Consider the following 19,274-nt stretch of genomic DNA (forward strand, 5'->3'; position numbering starts at 1 on the left):
GCGCAACAAGTTAATTGAACGCAAACAACCGGCTGGCCAGGCTGTCTGCCTGCCTACCTATGCCCGCGTAGCAGCAACGCATAAAGCGACGACACTTGCTGTCTCCGGCAGAGCCTTATATATACATATATATCTCCCATCCCTCTCTTTCGTTTCTCACCTCGGAAACAAAATTATGCAACGTGTCCCACAGCCGCACACAGCAGCAAAAGAGGACACAGCCGCGCGTGGTGCGCGTATCGACAGCGACTGTCGCCGGAGCAAAAATGAACGTCTCCCGGCGTTCGCGCGGGAGGTAATTGGGCGCGTCAAAGGGGTACGGGTCTCTCTCTGTCTCTTTCCAGCCTCGGTTGCTCAACGCTGTTGTTCTCTCTTAACGCAGGTCCGCCCGGGAAGCGAGGCAAGAGGGGCAAGCAGGGAGAGCCCGGCGAGGCAGGACCGCCGGTAAGTGCCCTGGTGTGTCTCTTCTTCTCGGGAGCACCGCTGCCCCCTCTTCGTCCCCAAGCCACTCCTGTTGCTTGCGCGGCGCACGCGTGCGCCGCGGGCCTCTCGGGGCATTATTCAAATTGTGGTAAACACGAGGGGTTCGCCCCGTGGCCGCGCATGAAGCGGACCACTATTTGCCCACTTGTTAAAGCACGCGCGGCTGGCCACGGGAACGTCCGCGCTACGCGCGGGCACGCCAAGGAGGACTCGGAATGAAACGCACGAGTTTATCTTGCCTTCGTTTGGCACCGTGCGCGTGCTGTGTGCCACTGCGGTGCCCTCTTTCCGTGCTCGTTAGTAGCCGCTCTTCTTTGTGCTCGGCCCCCCGAGGCTGTTGCGGTGTTTGCGCTTCTTCTCGGCTTCCCGCCGGATGGTCTCCCTTATAGCGCTGGTTCCCTGCTCGTATATCGTTCTTTTTTCTCTCTCTCTCTCATCCGTGTGTATCCTCTTTTCTCATTCACTGGTTCTTAGAAAAAGAAGGAGCAAAAGAAAACCTTGCGTGCATGCATCAACGCTTCAGGTTGTCTTATTTCCATACATTAAACATTAATTCCTCATTCCTGGTGACGTATAATCGTGCCGCGCCTGTGATAGTCGTCGAGGAGTGTAACCCGATGGTCGGAGTGCGAGCCGAGATCTTGGGCGCGTAAAAATTGCATCAACTGGTCGAAGTTAATCCGGGGCTGCGGAGGGCGCAGCCGCGATTCCTCGCGGCCCCACGAAATCTCGTTTGCAGTGCAGCGTCGTGCTGGGACTGCATGCAGGCGCTGAGGACGTAATGCAACTAAATCCGTTTCGCTTTCTCCCGGTCCCCTTCAAACTCGGCAACACGTCCATAACCTGCCTGTGGACTCGCTTCGTCCATTACCTTGCAGCATACGCTGGTAATGAAATTAATTCTACCAACGAAAGTGCGCATACATCGTCTTTGCACTCGTCGCGAAATGAAATGACGCGCAAAACTGTAGTAACTTCACCCGCTGCATTTGCTGATTAGGCTATAGGCGCATTTAAACGACATTGGGATTCACCGATTTTAGTACGTATAGTCCAACCGTCGTGTCACTCAGCGAATACGAACGGCGTGGTTTGCGGATATTTTATGCATAGCGCGCTTCGATCCTGTTGATTCGCGCGACGCCAGAACCGCAGTCTGAATCGGCTGTTATACCGATGCCACACGAACACTTTTGATCGCGATCAAACCCTATCCGGATCGAAATTTTCGACTGCGATTGGCTCCCTCACGCAGCTTGCCGCGGAGGAGCCAATCACGACCGAGGTATTCCTTCCGGGATCGGGCTTGATCGCGATCAAAAGTGCGCCGTGTGACACCCGTATTATAGCAGCCTTCGCACTATTGTCGCAGCCAATAGGAATTTAGGCTGCCACAGACGCCGGACGTCGGCCTTTCTGCTCAATGAGCTATTTGACATTTCGCATCAAGAAGACAAAGAAAAAAATGCGTGTCCTAAATACGCATGGCAGGTCGGGTGTTCTGACAGTTGCTCGTGTAGCGCCAGGCTTACCGGACAATCCACCGCGTTTGCAACGGCAAGAGCAGAGGGCAAGCATCTGAAAGAGAGGAAACTGCCTCTGTGACCTAAACGTGTATAGGGCCACTTTGGGTGTGACTCCGCGTGTTCTTTCTCGGCGGCGTGGGGTCCAAACACGGCCGCGGCGGCACCATTTTGATGGGGGTTAAATGCAAAACCGCGCGTGTACTCTGCATTGGGTGCACGCTAAAGAAAGCTAGGTGGTCATAATTAATCCGAAGCCCCTCACTACGGCGTACGTCATAATCAAATTGTGGTTTCGGCACGTAAAACCCCAGGCTTCAATCTTTTTTTTTTTTTTCGTTTGCAGTTCGCTAGCAGGCAGTTAAGAGCTGTCTTTGGCAAATCAGTTCTGCGGAATCCCGTAAGGTCAAAGAAATGTCATGAAAAAGGTAAATTGTCATCCACCGGAATGTAGCGCGAAGCTATCAAACAAAGCATCAGGTTTCCCAGAAAGAAAGCTTCGTGGTTGAGGGAAACTTCGTCCCGGTCCAAGATTTGAACCCGGGACGAACGCCATTTCGGTGCGTCGCTCTGCCATTCGATGAACGCTGTGGCCGCTAAGCCACCACGGGGATTTATCCGGAACTTCGGCCTAACGTTGCTGACTAGCGTAGCCTGGAGAGTAAAACAAGGAGAAGGTGGGTTCAGTAAGCAGAAAGGAGTAGAAGTTGGCCGGCCTTTATTTAGGCTATAGTCTATATAGGCTATATCGGAAGTACAAAGGTCCCTGTACCGTAATCGTCTCTCTCTCTCGCTCTCTCTACCTCGCCATTCTAGCTAATGTAAGAAACTTGAACTGGATCCAGGTCTTTTTTTTTTATTATTCTTATTTGAAAATGTTTATTATTGAATTGGTCAATGCACTCGTTAATATCGCTTGTTCTTGCGTTCGCACGCAAGGAAGAATCGTTGTTGCGTACGTACTATACTTTGGGTTCCGGCCCTGCGCTTCAAAGAAACCTTGCCTGCTGTGTAACCGATTGGCCACACATCGTCACGCAGAAGTGGAGTTTTCTGTTAAAGAAAGTAAAATGACGTCATTCTGCGTCTGATCTTGCCGCGCAAGTCGTTTGCCAAGATAGTTTCTAGCGTTTGTGTAGCCACCGCGCTACATACGTAGATGTTGGTTTGCAACGTAGCGTCGGACAGCATAACAGCTCTGCGTTGATGTCGATAGCTTTTACGCGCCGTTTTGTCGCTCGAATTTGTCTGCTGTCGTCGATACCTTCCGGTCTTCAAATGCAAGTTGCCGCGAAAAATTCAGAAAAGCTGAAAAACAAAAACGCGAAATAATACGTGCGCGCATACACGAGTGCAGTAATTGTACAATAATTAGGGGAAAAATAGCTTAGCAGATAGCGGTAGCTTAGCAAGCAATAATAACTTAATATGCAGGCGTGAAAAAGAAAGCCATCAGAGTTCAAAGGAAAAAGAACGTTAGTAACGCAGGGACTACTGCCTTTACAATTGGCCAAAACACCTCAGGAGAAAGAAAGCAATGACGAGAAACAAGCGTAGTTGATCCACTCAAGTGAGGTCAACGAAGATGTTGACTGAAAAAGTAGTGTTTTGTCGGGTCGACAACAAAGTAATAAAATCACATGACATAATCCTTCCATAGATTCGTGCGAATAAACAGTGTTGAAAGCAGGCAGTTCCATCATATTACTGTATGCGGAAAATATACGCTTAATTAATTAAATTATGGGGTTTAACGTGCCAAAACCAATTTCTGGTTACGAGGCACGCCATAGGCACTCCGGAAATTTTGACCACCTGGGTTTCTCTAGCGTGCACCTAAATCGAAATACACGGGCGTTTTCGCATTTCGCCCCCATCGAAATGCGGCCGCCGGGGCCGGAATTCGATCCCGCGACCTCGTGCTCAGCAGCCCAACACCATAGCCACTGAGCAACTACGGCGGGCAAATAGACGCTTAAAAAGGTTAGTTATGGTGCTACCGGGTGTTAAACGTACGACGCGGCGTCCTGTTCGCCGCTTTGTAAGCAAATATAAAAATGAGTGCCTGCTTTACTTTTGTTTACCAGAAAATGAACGTTAGCCTAGATTTACTTTCCTTCTTTTTTTTTTTTCTTGTAGGCGCCATGCAGCTACAGTGTATCAATTATTTATTTTTTCAGTCGGTTGCCTCGGGGTCACTCGCAATGTGATCTTGAAAATAGAATCTTACGGCTTTGCATTAATTCATACTCCGCGCATCAGTGCGCTGGAAACGACTGAGCACGTCGATGCGTTTTATTGTAAGGGTCCCACTTGGTGAATGCTAATTAGAAGTCCGGATCTGGTGAGAGGATAATAGGGTAGTTAATATGGGTCGCTATTGTGGAAACTTCTGTTAAGCAAGGACCTGTCTAGGACTGACGTTCGCCGCCGCCACCGCATCGTTAGACACGCCGGTCGCCATCTTCAATGCCCTGCGCCAAAGCACCAGCCGGTGAGGGCGTACTAGTATGAAGAAGGCTTGTGGATAGGGGCCGTAGTCTCCGGAGCAGCTTGCCTTAAGTTGTGTCTTTTAACTTTCATGAAAATCTAACTGGGCAGGTTGATGTTGATTCATTCTTGAAGAACAGCTGAAAAAATTAATACGCAATGAAATCCTTCGAAACAAAAGACAAGCGCTGGCTTCATGTTGACTTTCTACGTAATATTCAAGAGGTTGTCTAATGAAGTTCATTTTCTTAGATTTTCATGAAAATTGATATCTTGCTTTCTTTAGCATTAAATTCTTGGTTACAGAGTTGAACCACGAAAGTGTAAAGAGAGTATAATTTTGGACCCGTTGTTGATGTATATTTGACTACGGTGAAACGCAATAGACGGTACCAAAGGAAGTCGAGACAAACGGGACAAGCGCTATTAAGAATTGTAAACGTCTATTGCAATTTTTTCGCTGCAGCGGGACAGTGCGCATGTGTGCCAAGGACACTCGTAAAATAGCAGCAACAAGAAAAGCAGGCGCAACAAGGCGAGACAACAAAAATTGCATACAACGCCTGCACAATCTCATCATGAAACGTGATAATTGCGAAGCATGTGTACGCCGTCAAGTGCGCACAACTGGCGCTGGAGGTATTCAAGAAAGAAATAAGAAAAAAAAGGACAGGTTTGAGTGTACCTGCTTAGCTGTGGCTACCCATGAATCACGCTTCTTTGTTTAAAAGTGCCACTGAAGCCACGCTAAGGCACATATTGGATCCAGAATTTTCTGTTAACACCGCTACAACAAGCGCGCGTTCTAATTTCGTTTTTCCACGGCCGACGACCTCCCCATTCTTCAACCGTGGATAGCAACCACAACTCTCGTAGCGTAAAGCGGGATTCGAGCCTTCTCTTGATTTAAAACACCTGAAGTGCTGCTGCAGTCTATCGTTCAGCCTGTAGTTCATCCACTTTGAGGGAGTGTATGTGTTGCTGAGATCCTACGCCAAGAAACCACGCAGTGGTGCGATTGTCCACGAAGAGGTACGGTATTTTATGGAGAAGTAACTGGCCCTTGTGCTTCCATATAAATGGCGAGGCGTCGCGGTTCTGCCCTAAGTGTTTTTTCATAAGAAAGCTGCAGAAGCGGTCAACGAGAACTTCGTGCCCACGAAGCTGAAGCCAGCCAAGGCCGAATGGGCTGCAGTGGCTCTCACTGATCAAATTAACCTGCGTGTGTTGCAGAAACTAGTGAAGGACATTTAACGAGGTTCTCTATGAGTGTTTCTCGCGGCAAAAACACACAAGGACCTTTGCCCTTTGAGAACCATTGTGTCCGAGAAGGGCAGCTGGCAGGCTGTCCTGAGTAGATACCTGCTAAAGCATCTCAACCAGTTGTCACCAGAGGATCCCTTCTAAGTCAGGGATGGCCGACACTGCAGTATGTGGCGATTGCGGCGACGCAAAAACGATTCATGTTCTTTGCCAGTGCCCGCAGTACAGTGTGCAGAGACGATCGCTTTCCGTCGTGCTGAACCAGTTGGACGACCAGCCTCTGTCGGAAGAAAGAATTTTGAAACGTCGATGCGACTTGACAACGCATCAGAAGGCCGTGCAAGCGCTACTGCGCTTCTTGAGATCGAACGGCCTGCGTGAACGCCTGTGATTGGATCGCATTTTCTGTTGCCTGTTTTCTTTCTTTTTTTCTTGTTTCTTTCTTTCCTCCTCTGCCTCTTTTTCGTCTTTACAACCCCTATATCGCCCACCCCAGTGCAGGGTAGCAAACCGGAAACTCGCCTCTGGGTAACCTCCCTGCCTTTCCTCTCTCTTTCTCTCTCCAGCAAGGCATCAGAGGAGCGGACTGCGGTACGTCCAAGGACATGGAGGAATTATTTTATTTTATTCCACATGAAGATCTGTTTCCAGCCGTGTGAGCGAACTCATTGACCTTCCGGCACGGTTGCTTTAAAAACGAATGCGGCGTGTCTAAAGAGCACCTCCTCGAGCTGTCGATGTATTATCTTGGCGCAACTTTAATTTCTTTCGAAGACAACGTGAACATTCATAAGCAGGCTATTTGTATAGGATCTTGCGTAGCTCCTGTCCTCTGTGAATTTTTTGAGCCAGCTTTGTCTGTCAACTCAAGCGACAGCTCGGCGCCGCCAAACTAGGCGTAGTAAAGATATTTACATACTAGAAGATTTTTTTTTACATTTTAAACTGAGACACACTGACAGTCTTAACGACCGTGGCTATGTCTGTCGTATAAATTTTTAACAAGTGTAGTGTTCCTCCTCTCTGAAGTTCACGTTTGAACTCCGGCAGGCCCGTTCCATTCAGTTTTAGACCTTCGCATATATTTTAATGAAAATAACCACATGCGTCTGCTGGGCTTATATGCCAAGATCCAAGAAAGCCATTTTACCCTTTGATTCCTCCCATTCGAAAGTGATTAAAAGGGGAATCACTAAATCATATTTCAGGTCGCCACTTTTCAAGTCCTGCCCACACGGGATAACAGAAAGATTCGGTCACCAAAAGTAGCGTAGCCAGAAATTTCGTACGGGAGGGGGTGGTCACGTTGCAGCTCGGCCTCCTCCTTATAGAATTTGTCAAGGGATCAAATACATGAATAATAACCGCAATGTCATTGCCAAAGATGCTGCAAGCGAATTTTTGAACGCTACACACTGCCACGACAAGTAAAATGTGTATTTGTTCATAAAAGAATATACTCGTATGTCCCAAAAATGATTGTGCCCGAAATAACTGACATGAATGCTTCCAAGTTTTTTTTTTTTTTTTTTTTGTATATACAACAAGGGAAGAAAATATCACACGAACTTTAGAACTATATAAGTTCGAAATCAGCAAAACACTGCATGCCGCTGATATGAAAAATGTAAAGGCCGTGAAATGAAGAAGTTGAGGACAAATATTTTAATGAAACCTTTTCATTCAAGAACCTTATATACATTTTTGTACATACGCAACGGCCAGGGAAAAATCTCAATGACACTGTCCTTTGTTCCAATGTATTGCGCAAAAGGAGCTGTCACCGGTCGTGTATTGTGAGTAATTGCACCGACATTATAGTCGCAACAGAGTGCACATATAATAACCATGAGTTCTGCAATATGTATATATATATATATATATATATATATATATATATATATATATATATATATATATACGAGGTCGAGTGAAACGAAAGTGAGCCAATGCGCATATATGACAAACGGGGTACATTATTTGAAAGTAGTCTCCATGAGCATTGAGACACTTGTCCCAATTAGGACTAACTAGTCGCGTGATTCCCGTCTCATAAAGCTCCTTGGGTTGCTGCTTCAAAATTTCTGTAACTGACTATTTCACGTCATCGTCCCACGGCGAATCTGGTTCCCTTGAGCTGCTTTTCCAATTACCCCAAATTGTGGAAGTCTCAAGGCGACAGGTAAGGGCTGTATAGCGGATGTAGCAGCGTTTCCCATTTGAACTTGGCAGTTTTGTGTTAACCACATCAACGACGTGGGGATGGGCATTGTCGTCGAGAAAGATGACCTCATTCGTCAATTTTTCTCGTCGTTTGTTCTTGATTGCGACACCCAGCCGATCCGGCGTTTCACAATATCGGAAACGATTGATAGTCTCTCCAGGTTTAGCAAATTCGATCAGTAATGGCCCCTGACGATCGAAAAAAAAAGTCAACAACACCTTTCCGGTGGAACAGACGGCCTTTGCTTTCTTTGGGGTTGGTGAACTCAAATGTTTCCACTGTAAGCATTGTCGTCGTGTTTCAAGCTCTTAATAGGGGCACCATGATTCGTCTCCGGTGACAATTGCTGACGATAAGTCGTCACCCTCATTGTGATACCGGATCAGACGAGTCAAGACAACGCCGAACCTCTCTGTCTTCTGGCGGTGGTTCAAAATCTTGGGCATCCGTTGCGCACAAAAGAGCCGATAACCGACATGTCGATGAATTATGGTGTGAACCGAACCGTGACTGACGTTCACATGCTCTGCCAGTTCATAGATTCTTCTCCTCCGATTTTGTCTAATCAGCTCATCAGCCTTTGCAACTGTGTTGGGGGTGATTGCACAATGGCGTTGGCCCGGTCTTCGATCGTCTTTGCAACTTTCACGTCCTTCTTTGAACCGTTTGCTCCAACGCTTCACAGTGGCCAATGAAACGCATTGTTCAACGTACACAGCAGCCATACGGCGACTAATTTCTTTTTGGGAAGCATCTTCAGCTGTCAAAAATCTCACGACACCACGCTGTTCAATTTTTGGAGTGTCTATTATGTCACGCAGCCTTGTTTAACCCAGTGTATGAGAGCATTAAAGAACATTAATTCTCACACCTGCGTGTCACTTTCGTAAATGAGAGCTACGCGCATGCTTCGCACATAATGAACCGAACCATTATTGCGGGGGGTGTGTTCGCTCACATTCATTTGTCTAGCCCTCATAAGTTAGACCATGCGAAGATACAATGGAATATACAAATGCGAAGATACAGCTTCATAAAGAGCAAGAAAGTGTCACTGGAAACAAAGTTCACTGCACGTATACAGGGAACCTCGCAACAAGTTATTTAAATATACGTATCAGTCTCCAATAAATCTACTTATCTAAGAAAAAGCCACGGTATATAATGCGTCAAACAAGGCGAATGAACATGTTCCGCATTCACAGATTCAAAGATCACAGAATCCTTAGGCCCGCCCCTCCTCCCTCCACTCCCCCGATGTATCGCGTGCGACTGATGGTGGAGCGCTTCCTCCCCGCTTTTGTCCCTTGCGCACACAAGACTAATCCACCATCGCCGGCTCACCCATGACCCCTCCCCCCCCCCCCCCGCCCCGCCCTCCTTTCACTCGCACATACAGCATGCTGCGCGCGGTCACGATGTTATCGCCCTTGTGCTTTGTACGGAACATGAGGGCGACGGCGACGGCAGGAATGCGCCTGGAGTGTCCATATAATTGCTCTCGCAATAATATGATAAAAATATCCGGTAACTGAAGCGTCCCGTGGCCCATTACTTTCCGCAAAAGAAGTAACAAAATCGAATTTTCGCCATGCGACAATTCGCTGCGCCGCAATAATGTCACTTTTTCTTTCTTTCTTTTTTGTGGGGCGGGGACACCGAAATGAAAGAAATGCAAAGGAAAGCATGCTGGCCACAATCAAATGCCTACTTTGGGCACCTAATGTGGCTACCGTAAGAATATCGAAGAAAACGTGAGACGCTTGGTCCACGGAGAGCCATACGCATACTGCTCGGTATCCTACACCGGCGAGACAAGACTTTCCGGAGAGGTTGCGCTCAAGCGAAGGCGTTGCAATACGTCGAGTCCCCTCAGTGATGGCGGCGAGCGACCATTGTTTCTTTTACTTGTCTGCTAGCCAAAAAGCGTCCAAAACTCTGCCAGGCGAAAATCTACTCGGCCACAGAAAAACGAACGCGCACCGAAGTGCGCCGCGCAGTGGTCGGGGCAACACGAGAAAAACGCATGCGCTCTGGCTGGCTCTAGCAGGCCGCGGGTAGCGAGAACAAGAAAATTGAAGAGACTCAACGTGTCCTCGCGCATAAAAGTCAAAGAAGAAAAATAAATAATAATGTAGTTACCTTTGCTGGCTTCGTGTCTTGACATGGATGCTTTGGCGCAGGTGAAAAAGAAATTTGGTATTCTTTTCTGTGACATGACGGTGCGAATGAACCACCACAATGCTTCATCTCATTGGACCTCGTCGCGTGCTTTGTCAACTTGTCTGATAGTGTGTGGATTTGGCTTGTCTCGTTGTATGGTCCGATGTACGACTTTAGAAAAGTCAGTGCACCTTTGGCGTCAAATTTTTATAGCAACATTTAAACTCGCAAAGTTCCGGAACTGAAAATCTAAAGCACGACTTTAGAAATTTCAGTGTACCTTTCGCATCAAAAGCTTATGAGAACTTTATACCTATAAAGTTTCAGAACTGAAATCCATGCGCTCCGTAGATTCCGCGGCCTCCGCGAGATGCCGCGATGAGCCCGCTTGCCATCAAAATGCCCTTGAAACTGTGCTCGGATGGGGCTCCTTGCTTTACGATATGTGACTCCCGCTGCATGGGTGTTGCCGCGAAATCCAGCCCGATTTCGCAATATTCGCGCTGAAATGTCTTTTCGAGCATTTAATAGGACATTCTAGACAAAATGCAGCATGATTTCTGGCGTCGGGGGTTGTTTTGGTCGGCGGTGCATAACAGCACGAAAAAAATTTTGGTGCGTGTATGTGTGTGTGGGGGTTGGGGGCGCTGAAGCTCCATAAGCGCCCCCCCCCCCCCCCCCCGCCTACGCCCCTGATCACCAAGTCGCAAGGTTGCAGCAGGCGTGTTTCCCGCGTCCGGCGCTTCAAGCTGTTGCTTAATAGCTGCGCAAGGAGCCCGCGGAAGACATTCTAGGATACCCTGCCGAAGAGGCGTTTGTTCGAGGTTGTGCTATATGTGCATAGGCGGTCGCACAGCTTAAAGAAAGTAGCAGAGAAGCATGGGGCGGATCTTGTGTTGTGTGCGCCATGCAAGTTGACACAGCTGGGCAAACGCGTCACGGTAAGACCCGTAAGGAAATACTATACGACGAAACACGAGTATCGGTATGTTCCATGCGCTACTTGTGTCCTGTATAGAATTACTTTAATATGCGGTCAGGGTTACTTGGGACAAGCGGGAAAATGCCTGAACGACAGGCTGCGACTGCACTTTAGGTGTTTGAAATCAGAAGAAGGCTATAGAATCCTGCTTTACACTGCAAGAGTTGTGGTTGCTAACCATGGTTGAAGACTGCGGAGGTTGTCGGCCGTGGAAAAACTAAACTGGAACGTGAGCTATTGGTAGTGGTGTTAACAGAAAATTGCGGATTCGATATGTGCATTAGCGTGGCTTCGGTGGTACTTTTAAACATAGAAGCGGGATTCATCGGTAGCCATAGTTAAGCAGGCTCATTCACCTCTGTTTCGTTTTTTATACCTCCTGTGCCGGTTGTGGCGCACTTGAAGGCCTGCACATGCTTCCCAGTTATGGCGTTTCATGAAGAGATTGTGCACGCCTTACATGTAATTTTTGTCGTCTCTCCTTATTATTGCGCCTGCTTATTTTGTTGCTGTTTTCAGAGTGTCTTGGGCCCATGTGTGCACTCTCCTGCTACAGCGAAAATTTGCAATAGTCATACACAGTTCCTAATAGCGCTTGTCGCGTCTGCCTCGCCTTCCTTTGATCCCGTCTATTGAGCTTCACTGCAGTCAAAGCGTAGTCCGAAGGTCAGAATTATGCGTCAGCTGACATTGACAGCAAATAACTGCATTAACAAATGTACAATTATGAGCGAACGGACAACCTAAAATGGCCAGGTTCGGCGTCTACCCTAACGATATCAATTACGTATATGAAAGACAACAAAACTTCTAAGACGCTGCCTTGTGGAAGACTGGAAGCTACTTTAAGTTCACAATAAGAATGACTGCCGATTGGCTAAAACGTACTTCCATTTATGCAGCCGCCCATTTTGTTATGTAAACTAGTAGGTTAATTGATTAGAATGTTTCTATTAACTTGCCGTATGAAACAAGGTCGAATGTGTGAGGGTGTATTTTTCTTATTTTTTTACTTTTTCATAACCGGGAATGAAATGAAAGCTGAAATGAAAGTTTATTTCCATCTTGTAAGGTACAGATCTTGTACTATCTTGTAGATATCTTGTAATCTTGTATCTTGTATCTTGTATAATCTTGTATCTTGTATCTTAAATATCTTGTAAATATGACGCCAACTTGATCAGATTTGTCAAGAACCCTCAGAAAGTTATGAATGACCATGTTTATCCTTAGTTCAGACCTTCATCTCTTAACATAGATTCTGTGGGCCGGTGACACCGTGTTTCTTTCTGCCGTTCGACACATCTACAGCGGAGAGAGATCCATGTACATAAGCACAGCGCAAACACTTTGGCACTGAAAATGGCACGTCCTTGTACACTACAAACCGAAAATGAATGATGGTGCCACTAGCATTCGAATGGAAGCACGAAGGTGCAATTTCTATTTCAACAAAAAATCAGTTTGAAAAGAAATAAAGAGAGAAAGAGAAAAAGAAAAATAGAAAGAAAGGAATGTCAACGATTGGATTCTTCCAACACTTAGAAAAAGCACCGAGGAACGCCGCGACATTATGAATGGAAGCAAAAAGGAAGCTAACCATTAAATTGTTTCCATCGCTGTGACAAAAGAAATAGAAAGAAAAAAACCTGTAATGAAAGAAATTTGTGAGCTAAACTGCGCATAGCGAGCGCTCGAATTCCGTCGCATCAAGTGGATTCGGATGTGCGTAGCCATAGATGAGCGGCATGACTCTGTACGTTCAGTGTTTGTTCAGCCATGTCGAAAGAACCAACCCGATATTCCACGTGAGATTAACATGTTGCCGCGAATAGTAAATAACTTCCATGGTGCACGCTGAAGAAAGAGCGCGCAGAGAAGGGAGAAAAACAGTCTGCATGCATGCGTGAGGTAGTGGCGGGAGATAAAGGAACGGAGACAACGGCGTCCCCAAGCTTGTCGGCTTAAACGACGTATCTCTGGAAACGACGTATCCGAGCGCCGTCGCTCCCGTGTCTCAGATAGAGAGAACAATGCCATCCCGCGGCTTTGTCGCGTTGTTCCGCCGCTTGCCCGTAGGATACGCGAGAGAGCGCGGACGCGCCGCGGAGAGAATACGCGGACGCACCGAGTGAAACCAGAGTGCGCCGAGGCGCCCAGTTTCCCTGGATGTAAGAAAATCCCGATCCACAGAAAAGGGAAGCCACGAAGGATCACCGCCGCGGCGGCTGGGTCAGAGCTCGTGGGCAGACAGCAATGAGCGAAGGCGCAGAATAGCCGCCGGCCCAGCATAATTAGGTCTTGCAACCGAATCGGCGTGGGCCAGCGAGACACCGGATCGCGAGGAAGGGAGGGGGGCATCGAGTTTCCCTTGGTTAACTCTGCTGGACCCGACGTCGGCCGCCTCTATCTTCCCGGCACCGCCGCGGCCTTCCTGCTTCGTCCCCTTCGTGCTCCTTCGCTTCTCTCGCTGTTGCGCTTTTAGTTTCTTTCCTTTATTTGCGTAGCCACATCTTTTTTGCTTCCTTTGCCGAGTCATTCTTCTCCAGCTGTAATCAAAAGGGATCGAAGAAGCTCAATTAAGCGCCTTTCGATCGATTTTTGCTTCTTCTAGAAAAGTGACGTGCTTCGAGATGCTATGTATCCGTGGGACAGGTCCGTGGCCGTCGCGTTCAGCTTCTTGCGAACGAGAGAATCAGTCCGGTCGGTGCGTGCGTGTCCGGCGTTCAGTACGTCAGACTCTCATTACGGCCTCATTATTTGCAGCTGCGTACGTGCGCGTCGCGGCCAAAGCTTCCTCCCGAGCCAGCGGGTGCGGAACAAACGCACGCCGCGGAGGCAGTGGAGGAGATATCTCACGGCGCGATATGTCTGCTAATTTTACGAGAGAACGAACGCGAAACTATAGGACGCCGCCTTTCTGCTTCTTGCGTGAATAACTCGACGCCCGCGTATAGAAGGCGCGCGATCGTTTGTCGCAGAGAAGCACAGCGAATGGCGACGTACTACTCGTTATCTCGAGTTGCGCACGTAAGGACGAGTCTACTTCTGTGACTAGGCAAAGGAGGGGGGGGGGGCAGGTACTGTGCTACTGCGGCTGCACGGTTGCGAACCCTCCGAAGTGCTCACTTGGAGAAAAAAGGAAACTTATATCCTGGTCGGTCTTCCGGGCACAAAAACACGAAAGACTGCTGTGAGACTCATACCCAAATTGTACAGAAGCATTATTTCTGGGTCTTTTGTGTCACGCCGCGCATGCGCTGTTTAACACAAGCAGAGCCAATGACCATATTCGTTCCGTACTTGGGAACTTTTCCCCTCTACCTAAACTTAGTGCGCTAAATCTTACCACTCTCAGCACCCGTCGCCACATACAGTCCCTAAAGTTATTTGAAACTTTAAGAACTTCCCCTTACTGTGCTTCCCTTAGCTCATACAAAAATATGAGGAACTTGCTTCGTCCAGGACGTATCACTACTTTATTATCCGGCCTTATGGATTACGGACTGACGCGTTTCAAGAAAGTTTTTCCTCACTAACTATTGCATATTAGAACGTGCTACCTGGAGCCATTCGCACTATTGACTTCGACGAATTCCTATAGCTTGCATTTGAACTTTATTGATGAGTTGCTTCTGCGTTTTGGGTATTTTCCTGATTTCCCACTCCTTCATAGCTCTCTCTCTCTCTCTCTCTCTCTCTCTCTATATATATATATATATATATATATATATATATATATATATATATATATATATATATATATATATATATAGCTGCGGAAAGAAAACAGCCGGACGGACGGACGGACAGACAGACAAACAGACAGACAGACAGACGGACACATAGATAGATAGATAGATAGATAGATAGATAGATAGATAGATAGATAGATAGATAGATAGATAGATAGATAGATAGATAGATAGATAGATAGATAGATAGATAGATAGATAGATTTGTCTCCCGTCATGCCTATATTGATTATATGGAGCCGCGACCATCATCTAAACGGGCAGTGTTCAAGGCCCGTTTCCAAGGCAGCGCTTTAGAGCCTAGCAGCCTTATCCCATCAAATTCTCCAGCACTTTTTCATTCGTCCGGCAGGGGTCGTTTCTGAGTTCAACTCAGAAACAAGCATTTCGTTTTATGGTTTTCCTTAGGAATCATTTCGTGTTGTCGTCCTCGAAACTTAAATAGGACGACTTGTTGCGCGCGCTATAGTATCGACTATTGTCCTTACTGTTGAAACAAACTTCAGCTGCAGATTTCTTTAGGTCCAGAAGGATAAAGCACTGAAAGCTACTATTCAGCTTTAAAAAAAAACTAAATGTCGTTAAAGAAAAGCAGGTTTCCCCGTCTGTTCTGTGTTGGTGTCTGGCGAAAGCACGCCTGCTGTAGTTGACGCTTTTTGTAGCGTGCCTGGCGCTAAAGCTTTTTTTTTTTCCTCGACCCTCTTTCTACGCAGGGCGCGTCGGGGCCTCCAGGAAAACCCGGATTTCCGGTAAGACGACGGCATCTTGCCTTCCCCCACCTTAAGCGCCTATTCATAATGCACCAGCGTTGCGCGTGTAATGTCCGCGAAGTTACACGTACTAATATCGCAATGCTTAAGGCTCTTTCAGTGTACGAAATACGAAGATGGGCCTTCATTCTATATGTCTACAAAGCTGGGTCTGTATATATATCGCTTCCTTTCTTCAGGGTGCGCGCGTGAGTAAAAATGGGGAAGGGAGAAAATACCAACTGTAGCTTAATGCGATGCGAGCAAGCGCAAGCTCACTTTTTTAGAGGTTAGACAAAACAAACCGACGGCGGGACTTGTCCTGCTTACCGCTTGTTACTTAATTTTACGGGGTGAGGCCAATTTTTTAGAAACCGACAATTGACGAAAACGTATGTATGAGAGGCTGGAGGTAATGAAAAGGCCGTTTTTTCATCGATAGAATAGAACACGTTATTAGCAGTTATTCGTGGAATTATTATTTAAAATTGGAACGGAAACGTGAGTAAAACTAGCGGAAGCGGCATTCTACTGGTAAACTTCCGCTTTTTTTTTTTAGCTTAGTTACCCTAAGAATTAGTTGTCGCCCCACCCCTTTCAACAATCATCTTCTGGCCTCTCTTGTAGGTGTAACTTTTGTTTGTTTGTTTGTTTGTTTGTTTGTCCCTCAGTTCTTTGCGTCATTTGCCTAACCCGCAGTACAGCAGAAAAGAATCATTGGTGCTTTCAGTTTTTGCTATTGTTTGGGATCCGACTGCTGGTACGATCTGTTGGGAACTCGGCGCTGACGCCCGTGGTTGTACCTGGGTCGCAAGCCCCAAGGGTAGCGTTGGCCTGGCGGCCTGGGGTACAACTCGAAGCATCCGAAGGTCCCGGCAAAGCATGAGTCGACTGGTAACAACGAAACAACTTGTTTATTTTAACATCGCAAAGAGTTGGCGGTCAGGTTTGACCGAAGTAGAGAGACGGGAGAGCACTTCACTCAACTGAAGAAATCGGAGCCCTCCTTTTGGCGTCCGGGGGCAGCTGTTTTTATACTCTCGCAGTTGAGGGCAAGAAGGAACCCCTCAAAAGACGAGCACGTGAATGTACAATGGGCTAATGGTGACGCACACTGTCGTAGCGATGCCGTAGCACCATGTCGAGCACGATCTCGTAGAACCCTGTCGTGGCGCTGCGCACGATCTCGTAGCACCTGGTCGTGGCGCTGCGCACGATCTCGTAGCACCTGGTCGTGGCGCTGCGCACGATCTCGTAGCACCCTGTCGTGGCGCTGCCGGTCGGACACAATGACTGGAACGAGATCCCTGCTTTGGCATCGCCTGTTTCGGGCCCAATAACTGGAATGAGATCCCTGCTTTGGCATCGCCTGTTTCGGGCACAATGACTGGAACGAGATCCCTGCTTTGGCATCGCCTGTTTCGGGCCCAATAACTGGAATGAGATCCCTGCTTTGGCATCGCCTGTTTCGGGCACAATGACTGGAATGCGAGGAGGATCCCTAGGCGGTCGCATCGCCGCAGACGCGCCTGGAAACACCTGGCGATGAGTGTTGCGGCGACGACGATCGGGCCAAAATGTCTGCCGCCCCGCCGCAGACGCGCCGGCAAAACCACGTGTCGCAGGCGAAACGCAACAGACCGCCCCGCCGGGGGAAGGAGATCCCGATGGACAGGGGACTGCATCCGCTGTCCGGAGGGATGTCGCTCGATGATGCTCATAACCGAAGTCGGGCGTCCCTTGACGTTTCTTGAGCGCAGCGCACAGAGAAGGCCTCGTTCTCTCGTTCAGGTTCGCACGGGACACTGCAAAGTGACTTCGGGAGAGTTCACATTTTTGTTCTCGTTCCCGGCAAGCGTTAGAACTACGCTGAAACTCAACCGCTCAGTCAGCAAGCACGGCACAACCCTCACTAAGCCCTGCCAGGCTCTTTCCCCTTTTTATACCACTGCCTAGTTCCTTACAGTAGTCTAGCATCACTCAGAACGCGTCCACAAATTGAAAAATTGCACTAGAAAGCATATCATCACTTTGAAACACTAAACAAAAGCAATATGTTAAAAAAAATCCTGCCTCAGGAAGAAAAACATCAGTAACAAACAATTTTGAGGCTGATTCCTACGTTAGGGGCTTCGACTTAAGCCATCGGCGTTACCGTTGAGACTCCCCTTTTTGTAACGCACCTCAAAAGAATATTGTTGTAAAGCGAGGCTCCAGCGCAGGAGGCGGCCATTTTTGGGAGAGATGGTCTGCAGCCATTGGAGAGGGCAGTGATCCGTCTCAATGATAAACCTCGAGCCGGCTAGATAGCATGACAATTTCTGAACGGCCCACACGAGACATGCACACTCTTTCTCGGTGGCGCTATACGCCTGCTCACGACTGGTCAGCTTACGACTAGCATACAGGACGGGGTGTTCTACTTCTCCATTTTCCCGTTGGCACAGTACAACGCCCATGCCTCGCTCACTAGCATCGCACTGAACAATGAACCCTTTTGTATAGTCTGGCGATCGTAGCACAGGCTGGCTTGTTAGGGCACTCTTTAGGGCGCTAAAAGCTCTTTCCTTGGTCTCGTCCCAGACGACTGTTTGAGGCTCTGTCTTTCTTAGAGCATCCGTCAGGGGAGCCGCGATATCAGAGTACCTAGGGATGTACCTCTGATAGTAGCCGGCGACACCCAAGAACGACCGAATATCGGTCTTGGTGCGCGGTTGCGGAAAGTCTCGCACAGCGGCCACTTTTATTTCAGAGGGGCGGCGACGACCCTGACCAATCACGTGACCGAGGTAGACAACCTCGGCCTGTGCTAACTGGCACTTAGGAGCCTTGACTGTCAAGCCCGCTTCGCGCAGGCGGGTTAGCACTGCCCGCAAGTGTGCCATATGCTCAGACCAGGATGCGGAGAATATCGCTACGTCGTCTAGATACGGTAAAGCGAATTCTTGCTGTCCCCGCAACACTTTATCCATGAGGCTTGAAAAACAGTATGGCGCGTTCTTCAAACCAAAACTCAACACTTTAGGACGGAATGTTCCCATTGGTGAAATGAACGCCGCATACCTACTAGCCTCTTCCGTAAGTGGAACCTGCCAATAACCCCTGACAAGATCTAGGGTGGAAATAAACTGAGCGCTACTAACTTTCTCAAGGCGCTCCTCGATGTTAGGGATCGGATAAATTTGATCCTTAGTGATGGAATTAAGCCTGCGGTAGTCGACGCAAGGACGAGGTTCCTTGCCCGGTACCTCAACTAAAATCAAAGGGGAGGTATAATCACTCTCACCTGCCTCAATAACACCGAGCTGTAGCATTTTCTTTACCTCAGCCTCCATAATATCGCTCTGGCGGGGTGACACCCGATACGCCTTGGATCGTACTGGCTCTGTGGAGGTAAGTTCTATATCATGAGTAAGTACAGAAGTCCTACCAGGCCTCTCAGAGAACAGACCTTGAAACTCTTGTAATAGCTGGTGTAGTTCGGTTTTCTGCTCAGGCGACAGCGGTGCTTTACTGATAAGGTCACTAATGACTTGACCGGTGTCTTCCCTGTTCGTCACTGAGCCTAGTCCCGGAAGCTCGACTGGAAGCTCTTCAGGAACGTTTATCATCATGCACACCACTGCTTCCCGTTGTCTATAA

At 48.0% G+C, this 19,274-nt stretch overlaps 1 protein-coding gene across 6 annotated transcripts in view; it reads left to right on the forward strand.

Moving 5' to 3' along the window:
- Positions 1-19,274, forward strand: part of LOC142579011 (uncharacterized) — a 465,789-nt gene that overhangs the window by 312,190 nt on the left and 134,325 nt on the right. For all 6 annotated transcript variants that reach the window (XM_075688787.1, XM_075688827.1, XM_075688796.1 and 3 more), the window contains exons 3-4: positions 383-444; positions 15,597-15,632. In XM_075688787.1, the coding sequence (XP_075544902.1) occupies positions 383-444; positions 15,597-15,632 (98 nt within the window). The remainder of the gene's footprint in view (positions 1-382; positions 445-15,596; positions 15,633-19,274) is intronic.

Source organism: Dermacentor variabilis, chromosome 1 (genome assembly GCF_050947875.1).
Source record: "Dermacentor variabilis isolate Ectoservices chromosome 1, ASM5094787v1, whole genome shotgun sequence".
Classification (NCBI taxonomy): domain Eukaryota; kingdom Metazoa; phylum Arthropoda; class Arachnida; order Ixodida; family Ixodidae; genus Dermacentor; species Dermacentor variabilis.